Genomic DNA, 12648 nt, shown 5'->3' with positions numbered 1-12648 from the left:
AAAATCCTACAAATTAAGCATAGGGCCTAACACTGATGTGGCACAGGTCATCCCACTGCTAAACTGGTCAGCTTTGTATTCGTTCTACACCCCAAAGGCAGGCACAATGCAAATCACTCTCCACCCTAACCACTTCCCAATGGTTTGAGAGTTCAGGACTGATTCTGTCATCCAGAAATCGTAAATCAATACAGGAGAATTGTTTGAAAAAGAAGTGAAGATATAATGGGAAGTAATTTCCTTGATGGCTTTAGTTGTTTAAATGTAAAAAAAATGTTAATTATTATTGCAGCCTGTGTAAGCCTGGCTGTGCTTTGTTTGAATCAGATAAACATCTTCATTTATTACATCCTCTTTAACCTTTGCCAAACAAAAACTAAATTTAGAACATGTGATTTAGAGTCTCAGAAAATGAATTGAAGTGTTCTAATTAAATGGCAATTGCTAATCACCAGCATTCACTATGTACGTCCTAACATTGTGCTCTAATTATAATACGAGTGTCTTTAACTTCTCCCAGTTGATTGTAAAACCTTCCCAGTATTCATGTACGTCTGCTTTGTGTCCCTTTGTTACCTCCAGATCCGACCATTCCAATGCTCTCCTGGACGGCCTTCCACCTACCACCCTCCATCCCCTGAGCCATCCAAAACTCTGCTGCGCATACCCTAACTAACAGAAAGCCCCTCTCTCCCCTCGCTCCTGTGCTCGCTGACCAGGAACACCACTCATTGCTCCTATTTCCTATGTTCTTATCCCCAATCCATTGCCTGCCTTGTCTTAGTTGTGAAACAGCTGCAGCCAAACTCATGACTGGATCCTTTGTGACTGTGGCCATTGTAGTATAATGGTCTGGCATAGAAAGAGATAATGTGGGACTGGGTACAGTACTGCCCACACTGTGATGTAAAGGAACACATGACCCAAGTCTAGAGGGCAGTCTTGTGCTGGACAAAGACGTGTGCAGAGGCAAGCATGGAGACAGCTCCTAGCTTAGACCCTACACCGTATGTATGTACACTGTCATTAGTAGTTAATAAACACTTACTGTTAAACTACACTAGACTCAGAACCTGTTCACAAGACCTACCAAACAAAACACATTTTACAATAACCATGATGTATTAACGTTCCCCATTGTATCATACAGCGTAGCAGGAGACCATTCCACCCAGTGCGCTCGTGCCAGCTCCTTGGTAAAGCTACCCAATTAGTCTTACTCTCCCACATTTTCCCACAGCCTTGTACAATCTTTTCCTTCAAGTATTTACCCAATTGTGGGAGCTTACTGATGCAATTGGCTGCTGCTTCACCCAGGGTTACAACAGTGAGTTTAGCTGAATAAACTCTGCAGATCATTTGATATTGTTGGCAACCCCAAAGCTTTAAATTTAAAATCCTTGCCACATGTTTATTAATCCCCCTACAGCCTTGCTCCGATCTATCTATCTCTGATACCTATTCGAGACCTATACCCTGAACCACCCATCCACCCCCATCCTCAAACAAAGCCATCCCACCCCACCACCAACACTCTGTTTTTCACACTCTGGCCTTTTGCTTTTCTTCCTCTCCTCACCTCCCTCTATGCGGGTAGAGTCAGGCTGTCGTGGGTTCGTGTCCCACTCTAGGAACTTGATCTGGTCTGGCACTAGAAGTGCTGGTACTGAGGGAAGGCTGCACTGTTGGAGGTGCTGTCTTTCAGATGATACTTTAAGCTGAGTCCCCCTCTGTCCTCATAGGACTATTTTGAAGAAGAGCAGGGGCGTTACCCCTGGCGTCCTGGGACAATGTTGCTGTTTGTGGGAGCTTGCTATGCTGCATTTCCCCACGTTACATCAGAGAATACATTGGAAATATACATCTTTGATTATAAATATCCTGAGGTGGTACATAGCATTATATCAATGTAAATCTTACACTACATTCTACAGGCCAAGGTGGAGTGTAATTCATTAAGTCTGGATCAGTTGAAAGTGGAATAGCTTGAGGAAGGGCAGGAGAGGGCAGGGGTGGGCCCATACCCAGGACCCCAGGACCACCATGGCCCCAGCCTGGGTTCATCTCCCAGTAACAGGGTCCAGCTCCCTCCCCACCTCCCAGTAAGATCCACGCTCACAATCACAGGAAACTTGCACATGTTGCAGTGTCCACCCAGCAGTAGGACACTTCTAGATAGACTGTTACTTACAGGCTTACATGACTGTCCTCGATGCCACAGTCTGACACTGTTCACAAAGCTGAAATAGCAAGGCCGGTTCTGCAAAACAAAGGCATTAAAATCTCAATCCGGAGTCTAGATACAAACTCACTGTCATACTGTTATATTATTGTTCAACAGTTAGGAACTAATTGTTATGCGAATGTACATCCGGGGTGCCACATTTACCGTTGCGCCGCAGTCAGGTGCTGACCAACAATGTCCCAGTCCACCAGCCACGTGGGAGGCTGGCGGAGAATCGATGAAGCTCCAGCATTTTGAGTCTAAAAGTGTGATTATTTCAAACTTCTAGGGACCGAAAGACATAATTGGCCAAACTTTCAGTGTCCAGATCATTGGAGACGGGACATGCAATTGAGATGCACATTGGGACCCTGTGGAAGTCTCAGCATTCCCAGACCTCCATGGGAATTGCTGGGGAAGTTTCAACCTCCAATGGGCAATTCCCTGCTGCCCAGGACCCTCCGCCAAGCTGCAGTTGGAGACCTGGGACAGTTCCGCAGTACTTACCTGGATAGATGCCCAGGAAATGTTAGACAGATTAAAACCCAATCTAACTCCCGGGTAACTACAGAACTGACCCCCCCCAATCACTCACACTGACCCCCGGCTACATCCTTGAACCCACCGCACCCCAGCCCCCTCCCGACCACTCGACTACATCTCTCAATCGCACGATCAACCTCCCCAACTGCCTGATTTACTCTCCTGACCACCCAACTACCCTCCCAATACCCCGTCAACCCCCTGACCACCCGACTACCACCCCAACCCCTGACTACTCCCCTGACCAGGCAACTACCCTCCTGACCAGACCCGACTACCCCCTAACCTGACTACACACTCACCCACCTACCCACCTTACCCACTTAATCCCTACCCTCCTACCCACTTTACCCATTTAATCCCTACCCTCTTACCCACCTACCTGCCCTACCCCCACCCACCCACCCTACCCACCTACTTCCACCCACTTACACAACCACTCTCTTACCCAGTCACTAACATTAACACTGGACAATTAAACCCACCATACAGAATCTCGTGCCATAAAAAGGGGGCAAGACTTGACTTCTCCTGACTTGATCCAATGGAGTTCTCCAAGGGACGTTGCACTCCCAATTTTTGGGACAGTGGGGTTTGGAAGACCCCAGTATAAATGGAGCTGCATCGGGTCAGGCAAATTTCTGAACACGGTTGCAATCAACAATGGTTATTGCTCCTTGGAAGGTCCAGGCCAATACGTTACAAAGAAAGTTCAGACACAAGAAGCCTAATTTGACCAACCCACCCTCCGCCATGCTGGTTTTCCATCCTTCCTTTAATACCCAGAATGAAGTATCCAGTGTATGTAAAGAACAGTGCAATCAGACTGACACTGCTGCAGTGTGAATATTGAACAGAATAGTGCTGGAGGAAGAGCCCAGTTTTAAAATTTAAAACAGGTTTGAATATGGAGATGTGTATATACCTGTTATCGTAGAGGTGCTAGCTGATGTAGTCCTTTTCTATTCTAATACGGAGGTTGGAAAGTCAGGTAACCTGTAGATTTCTAACTCCCTGACATGTTTGAGGTGTAAATCATGTCCCTGTGGGTGCATCATTTAATTTTTTATCCATTTTTCAAAGTCTGCGGCCCTTTTACCCCATTGCTCCTGTCTTGCCCCAGGCCCCTTCAGGTCAGCTCAGTTGCTGCAGGACTGAACTAGCCCCTCTGAATTTCACTTAAATAACATTACCATGTCATTGTAATGTGTCTCCATTCAGCTGTGAGGAGCTAAAGTCCTGTGATAGTCACCAAACAAGCATGTATTAATTACTCACTTCCTACACAATCACACATCTATGTTCCTTGCACAACACTTTCATTAAACTATTTTGCGAATTTGACTGAGGTAGATGCTTAAACTTATTGCACAAAGCATGAGTTTGTAAATCTTATTACCGTGGTGGTCACTTTTTCACATTTTCCAAACCCGTGCTCCCAGAGGAAAGCCTTGCCTTTCAGTTAACCCAGTCAGAATGTTAAGGGCAGCCAGCCCCACACTTTCTGTCACTGCTGTTTACTCTGTGTTTTCAGATGATTTGAACACAAGAATTAGGAGCAGGAGGAGGCCATTCGGCCCCTCGAGCCTGCTCCACCATCGATAAGGTCGTGGCTGACCCGATTGTGGCCTCGACTCCACTTTCCTGTCCCTCCCCCATAACTCTTGGTTCCTTTGTCGATCAAAAATCTGTCTAACTCAGCCTTGAATATATTCAATGACCCAACCTCCACTGCTCTCTGGGGAAGACAATTCCACATGCCTTCAACCCTCTGAGAGAAAACATTTCTCCTCATCTCAGTCTTAAATTGGAGATCCCTCATTTTTAAACCGTGTTCCCTGGTTCTAGACTCCCCGAAAAAAGGGAAACATCCTCTCACATCCACCGTGTCAAGTCTCCTCAGAATATATGTTTCAATAAAATTTGGGACTAGACTTCAGACAAAAGACAGAGGTGTAAAGAGAACCTGAAATTAAACTTCGATGGAAGTGCTCCAGTTCTCCAACTTTGCTAAGTTCAGTGTGTAACACTCAATAAAACCAATAGTGCCAAGATGAGAATTTATTTTGTGGTGAGTTGTTGTGATGGGGATTGTGCTGCCTGAGAGGGCGGATTCAATTTGATATATACTTGAAAAGGAACGATTTGCTGGGCTATGGGGAAAAGGGGGTGGACGGGGCTAATCGGACCGCTCTGTCAAAGATTCAGCACAAGCACGATGGGCAGAACGGCCTCCTTTGGTGCTGTATGATTATACATTCAATAAAAAATTGCTCAAGGTGTCGTGTGTGAATTGAAACTCCACTTCAGAACGTGATCTAGGCCGTCGTTTCAGTGCAGTATCTGTATTTTTGGTGAAAATGATTGCCTCTATGCAACAACTTACACGACTGTAGAATGTCCCAAAGCACCTTACAGCCAAATGACATACTTCTTGAAGTGTAGTCACTGTTGTGATGTAGGAAATGAAGAAACCAAATTGCACACAGCAAGATTCCACAAACCAGAAATGTGATAATGACCAGATAACCAGTTTTACTGATGTTTGTTCATGGATAAATATTGACACCAGCTCCCTTGCTCTTTTTCAAAACAGCACCATGGCAACCTGCCTGAGAGGGCCTGGATTCAATATCACTTCTGAAGGACAGCACCTCTGATTGTGCAGCACCCAATGTATTGGCCTAGATTTTATGCTCAAGTCCCTAGAGTGGGACTTGAACCCACAATTACTCTGACTTAGAGGTGAGAGCACTAGCCACTGAGCCATGACTGATACCATCACACACGAGCACCACCCTCCTTTCACCTGGGAGATTGCTTGATTGGCCATTACCATTCTCGATCATCTCTTCTACAGAAGCAGGAGAGTTTTAAGAGCAGCCAGCAACCGTTTAAAAGATACTTTTACTGAATAACCTCTGAGCTTGAAAAATCACTAACTGACCCCCCTCCTGACACTGGGGCATTCCCATGATGCTATGCACTGCACATCAGCAATGCTACAGATTTGTTTGAATGACTGACCTCTCCAGTTACATCTGTGTCTAGCACAGAGACCCTGTACCAAGTCTGTATTATCAGTCCATTAATATGTTCACAGATACTTTCTTTCCTATCCTGTTGATATTTTTCAGTTTGCTTATCATTCCCACAATAATTTTCATTCTACTATTTTTCCTGGGGCCAGTATTTATCCCTCAACCAACATCAGGAGAAACAGATTACCTGGTCATTATCTCATTGCTGTTTGTGGGAGCTTGCTGTGCGCATATTAGCAGCTGCATTTCATACATTACAACAGTGACTACACTTCGGAAGTAATCCTAATTCACAATCCTGTTATCCTAATCTCCAGGGAGGTGGTGGTGTAGTGGTAATATCATTAGACCAGAAACCCATGTTAACTCTCTGGGGATGTGGTTCAATTTAATTTCAAAATTTTAATTTAAATTCAATAAATCTGGAATTATAAATTGCTATCATTGTTTGTTGTAGAAATCTGCCATCCTTGCCTGGTCTGGCCTACATGTGACTCTGAAATGGCAATTAGGGATGGGCAACAAATGCTGACCTTGCCAGTAACACCCACATCCTATTAAAGGAAAAATAATCACCCTGTGCTCTCTAACATACAATGCTCCATCTGTCTTTCAAATCTTTCCATGGCTTTGCACTCCTTCTGCAATTCTGTAATCTCTGCAAGCCCCATGACCCTCTGATATCTCTGCACTCCTCCATTTCTAGACTTTGGAGCATTTCTCTACCATTGGCAGTTATGCTTTCAGCTGTGGCCCTGAACCCTGAGCTGTGGATTCCCTCCCTGATGCTCGCTGGCTCTTTGCCTGTCTCTCTGCAAGTTGTTGTTGTTGAAGCTCTCAGGAATATTTTGGGGGTTCAGATGGTGCTGCCTGAATGTGAAACTTTCCTTCTCAGAACAGTTACTCCCCTTGATTCTACTTTGGTAAGGGAATCCTGAAATTAGCTGTCATTTCCACATGCAGTCCAGTATCTACTGAGGTCAGCAGATTCACAGTTGTTCACTCCAGTGATTGCTCCTTAATTCACACAAAATATGGCATTATAAATTAATCATAATTGCCGGGGCATAACTGAATGGTGGGCTGTTAATGGAAGCTGATAAATGAGAGCCAATTACATACCAAATTGTAGGTACTTAGGAAACAATTACTTGTTGGAACTAATTCGCCACTAAAGGCCAAATCAAGTATATTTAGAACAGACACCACACAGGGTGAAGATATACAATGACAGATAGATAAGAAATGCTATGTTAGAGGAAAATAACAAGTGTAATGTTAATGGAAGGCGGTGTCTAATCAAGCAGGAAGAATCTAAAGCAAAAGCACAATGCTGCTAGTTAATAAACAAAAGCATGAAGAGTGTCACTGGTGGAAGATTGAAAAATACCTCCTAGTTAACATTTAGGTGATGGCAGATGGCTTGTGATGGGGGTGGGGTGGGTTAATGGTAATACAAAGGCATACACAAGTGGCCTGATGACTTTTAGTGCTACAATGCATGAAGGCACCAAAATACTTGCAGTGGTGGGGGGAGCAGGGAGTGAGTGAAAGTTTGTTTGGGGACCTGTTGGAAAGTGTGGCTGGTCATGAACAAGAATGTAACAGGATCCTGAGGATCGTCAGGGCTTTCTGACTGACAACGTTTATAAGATTAGGAGCGAGGTAATGCAAAGCCTCAGGTCAGTAAACCTAAGCAGTAGCAACCCAAAAAAAAATGCAAACCCCTTACTATCAGTAAAAAAATTATCCATTTGAAGTATTTTGTTTTCCTGATTGTAGACGCACACGGAGCAGAATTATTCCAGAAAAAAATTGCAAGTTCTGTTGGGACACTTGTTATGTGCCTCACAAACTCTTGACTGCTTTGAAAACATATTAAAAATACTTGCATTTATATAGCACCTTTCACTATCTCAGGATGTCTCAGAGAGATTTACAGGCAGTTAAGTACTTTTGAAGTGTAGTCACTGTCATAATGTAACTTGTGCACAGCAAACTCTCGCACAGAGTAACGTGATAATGACTTGATTATCAGATAATCTCAGTCTTGGAAATTTCAATTAAGCCCCCAACATCCACAGCCTCTTAAAGGAGACAGTTCTATTTTTCCAATATACATTGTGAACAGAAAAAGACCTACATTTCTATAGCACCTTTCACAATCTCAGAATTTACCACAGCACTTTACAACCAATTTGCGCACAGCAAGCTCCCACAAGCAACATGTGATACTGACCAGGTGATTGGTTTTAGTGACATTGGCTGAGGGAGAAATATTGTCCAGCACTCCAGGCAGAACTCCCTTGTTCTTCTTTGAAATAGCTCTTTTACTGGTATCCAAGAGAGCAGATGGAGCTTTTATTTTAACCTCACAACTGAAAGATGATATCTCTGACTGTGCAGCACCGCCTCAGTACTGTATTGGAAGTATCAGCCCAGACTTTGTGCTCAAGTCTCTGATACTATTTCTTTATCTTGCTGTATCTTATTCTCATTTAATAATATTTTTGCTTGTTTGTTCCTCTTGAGTGTAGTAGCTATTGCTGTGTATTTCAAACAATGAGATATAAAAGCGCAGTTGCAAGAATATTGCAGGAGCTGTAGCTGGCTGAGACAATAAGGGCCTGTGCATGGATTAAAAAGCCCAAGTAGAATCTTTCATTTAGTCTGAAGCATCTCTAATTGGAGCTGTAAAATGCACAAGCGGTTATGTGAGGTTCTATTCGTGAAAGAGCACAAGTACATGGGAACTAATAAAATAAGGCAAGCACAGACATTCTCTCAAAGCTGATTATAAGCATGAGAGTGAAATTATTCCAAATGGCAATGGAAATTAAGACTTGTATTTTAAAAAAATAATTTTAAGTGCTGTTTCAATGCTTTCTCCTAACCCCAAGTACAAAGCAAAATTTAGATTCCATAGGCAGGCTTGCATTGCAGACACAAAACCGTTGTGCAGCCTGTGAATGGGGATGCCATAGGTTTATTAATAATCCTTATGCGGAGATGTTCTACATTGAAGAATCCACGGCGACCCACCAGGCACTCCTGCCCTCTCCAAGAACACAAAGGCGACAAATTGTATCATTCTGGCTAAGAATGTAGGAACAATTTATTTAGGAGAATTAGGATTACATAGATAAAAAGGAACACCAAACAAGACAATATACATTATTTTTAAAACACATTTTTAGCGGTCACCCCTTACATTTAAAAATATCAGTGGCAGGTTTTACTCTGACAATCTTCGAGATTTATGAACGGACGAGTAAGGAAAATTGGACGGGAAGGTATTCTGACACTTCCTCACCACCAGATGAACTTCTGCTATCGCCACTGGAAGTAATATTGTCCATACAATATGTCTACTCAAATATATGTGTGTAATACAAGAAGCACCAAAGGACAGTAAAGACATTGTGTACCTGAGACATTTAAACCTCAGTAGCAGCTCCCACTAGGTGAGGAGGGAGAAAGCTTTGGTAGCAGGATGCCACAGTGTCCAGATGCTAGGCCATTGGATGAAGATTACTCAGCCCTAAAGAAGATGACCATTCCTTGAAAGGCCTTTTTCTTGTAGCATTAAAAAGCAAGAGTTGCATTTATTTAGCACATTTCATGACGTTTGAATGTTCAAAAGCGATTTACAGCCAATGAAATACTTCTGAAGTGTAGTCACTGTTGTAATGTGGGAAATACAGTAGCAAATTTCCACACAGCAAGCTCCCACAAAGAGCAATGTGGTAATGACCAGGTAATCTGTTTTAGCGATAATGTTTGAAGAATAAATATTGAGCAGGACACAGGCTGAGGAACTCCCCTGATCTTCATCAAGATAGTGGCGTGAGATCTTTTATATACAGCTACGGAGGCAGACAGGGTCTCAGTTTAAGGTCTTATCTGAAAGACGGCACTTCTGACAATACAGCACTTTGTCGGTACCGAACTGGAATGTCAGCCTTGATTTTTGTACTCAACGTCTCTGGAGACAATTCAAAGCCTTCTGACTCAGAGGTGAGATTGTTGTCCATTGAGCCACAACTGATACTGGGTGACATTAGAATTGTCGCTTACCATAAGAAACTGTCCATCAACATCCCATGGGCCCCCTCTCAAGTGTTGAGATGCAGATTAGGAACTGCATGACCTTCTCCTGTCCCTAAGCCTCTTGATGGGACTCTTAGACCACTTGGCTTTACTGCTTACAAATGTCAGAAAGAGACCCTCCCCTCAAGTTACACTGCAGCATTACGTGTCCAGCTCCCCTCCCATGGATACCCAGTTCTCTTCCACATTGCTGTCGTTCATTTAGAGGGGTGTAACTGGCAAGTCGATGTGGTGATGAAACTATGTTTTCCATTGACTTTGACTGATCCACCAAGAGATCAGGCTTCTGAGCCAGCTGCCTGACTGAAATGTGGGTCAGAAACCTGCACAGTGCGGGAGACAGTCACTCATTCTGATTTTCCCGGGATCGCCAGGAGACGGGCTGGCCATCCAATTAAGGACACCGGGTGGGCTCCTGAAGCTGAAGGGCCAATCAGAGACCTTTCAGCTTGAAAGAATCCACAGGCTGTGATGGCTTCAAAATGGAGATGCCCTAACTCCAACTTTTTTAAATTTAAAAAAAATGGTTGTTGCAGTCATGCCGCCAATGTTTGGGTTGGGAGGCCCAGGCAGGCAGAGAGGGCCTCTAAGCCTGCCTGAGCACAGTTTTCCCACAGTCTGCCACTGGCTGACTGCCTCCAGGCAGCTAAACTCTCCCCCCCACCCCCCGTCCCCTGTGGGAACCTTGGGGCAATTGGAAAATCCCAGTGAGCCTCCCGCAATTAACCTTAACTGGTTCTTAATGAGTTGATTGGCTACATGTCACGTGCGGGTGAGTAAAGCCTACCACATCCCCCACCATCCTGCCTGGTGTGAGGTGAAGCCAGGGAACAGGTATATTGGTAGGTGGGGCTATTTTTAGCTCCCGCCCACCTCGATCCTGCTAGCCTCAGAGCAACATAGAAATCAAGCCCCATGTTTGCAACCAAGGCCTGGAAACCTTTCAGCCATTTGCTGATTGGGAGGAGGAGCGTGTGGCAAAGGGGGGATAATGCCCAGTGTGTTTCCCCCCAGGACATGGCAGTAGTTCCAGGAAAGTCAAGGTGAGTGAACACCTCAGTTCCACAGCACCCACCTCATTGTACGACACCCCCATCACTCGCCCAGCGGCACTCCCTGACACTCAGAACTCAACCTAACATCCTTATACTCACCCACACACATACCTTCCAATCATGACTCTCACACACACACACACACACACACACACACATACAACGCACGTGCACACACGTATGAACACACACACACACCCCTGCAAACATACAGCTATTTAGAAATGGCAGGCACATCAGTCAATGACATTCTTTCTTCTCTCTTGCAGGAGAAGGTGTCCCACAACAGGCTCAACATACAGAGGACTCTATTCTCTGAAGGACATTGGCCTTTGGACCATGGGAGCTGCTGTCACAGAGCCAGTGGCACCTAGTACTGCCAAGATCATCCAAGATGAGGGTAAATTGCTGCCTAATATATCCTCCTCCACTCACTCCTCACCCTCACCCTGAAAGGTGCCAGGAAATGGGAGCTGCAGATGGAGTGATTGTGGAACACCTGCTCCCCTCCCCACCGCCCCTTCCCATCACCACAACCCTCCACTTATGTTTTTGTACTTTCAGGTATTCAAGAACTGATGGTTGCTCAACTTCCAAAGAACCATAAGGAGTAAGAGGAATTCTACCAGAGTGAAGAGAAGGCACTAGCTCTGAACTCTCAGCTCAGATGCTGGCGCTGTGTGAACTTTAGAGGCTGTTGTAGAGTTAATATCAACATGTGGTGAGTCACTAGGTACAAATGGGCTGTGGCCAGGCCAGAGGGAAACAACAGTTTGTGACTGAGCTCCATGGAGGGCGAGTTGACGACTTTGTTGGGGGCGAACTACAGGAAAACACTGATGATGATGCACACCCAGGTAATTGGTGAATTGGTAGGCCTGCCAGGCTGCCTCCAGTCCCTGGCTAGTAGCGTGGAGGAGTCTGGCTCCACTGTGGCAGGGGGCAGCATGCAGAACTTGGTGCGCCATTCTCTCCACCGTGGGCATAGTGGGCAACTTCGTGGGAGTACAGCCACGTAGGCCTGTGATAGGGTGGCTGGTGGCTGTCTCAGCTCCCAGCGCAGCACCAAGCAGAGGCCTCCCAACATCTCATTGCTGCAGCAGAAGCTAAGACTAAGATCAAAAGTCCATGTTGCTGCCATTCATGTCGGTCACTGACCCACCCCTATGTTCACCTATCACCCCTTATGTTCCCTATCACCCCTATGTTCACCTATCACCCCTATGTTCACTGACCCACCCCTATGTTCACCTATCTCCCCTATGTTCACCTATCACCCCTATGTTCACCTATCACCCCTATGTTCACCTATCACCCCTATGTTCACTGACCCACCCCTATGTTCACTGACCTACGCTGGCTCTTCATCAAGCAAGATCCCAATTTTAAAAAATCTCCCCCTTCTTTTCAAATCCCTCTATCTGTCCCTATCTCTATAATCTCCTGCAGCTCTCCAATCCTCCGAGATATCGGCACTGCTCTAATTTTGATCATCCCCGATTTAATTGCCCCACCGTTGGTGGCTATTCTTTCACTTGCCTGAGGCTGAAGCTCTGACATTCCCTCCCTGAACCTGTCTGCCTCTCGATCTCTCTTTCTCCTTCAAGACATCCCTTAAAACCTACCTCTTTGGCCAAGCATTTGGTTATCTGACCGATTGCTGCCTTACGTGGCT

At 45.1% G+C, this 12648-nt stretch overlaps 1 protein-coding gene across 1 annotated transcript in view; it reads right to left on the bottom strand.

Moving 5' to 3' along the window:
• LOC144696402 (uncharacterized) overlaps window positions 1-12648 on the bottom strand; it is a 204430-nt gene that overhangs the window by 189946 nt on the left and 1836 nt on the right. Inside the window, exon 2 of the mRNA XM_078567646.1 lies at window positions 2192-2260. Coding sequence (XP_078423772.1) covers window positions 2192-2260 — 69 coding nt within the window. The remainder of the gene's footprint in view (window positions 1-2191; window positions 2261-12648) is intronic.

The sequence above is a fragment of the Cetorhinus maximus genome, chromosome 22 (genome assembly GCF_964194155.1).
Source record: "Cetorhinus maximus chromosome 22, sCetMax3.hap1.1, whole genome shotgun sequence".
Lineage (NCBI taxonomy): Eukaryota > Metazoa > Chordata > Chondrichthyes > Lamniformes > Cetorhinidae > Cetorhinus > Cetorhinus maximus.
The sequence above is the reverse complement of the archived record's forward strand: the minus strand, read 5'-3'. Positions and strand labels throughout refer to the sequence as shown.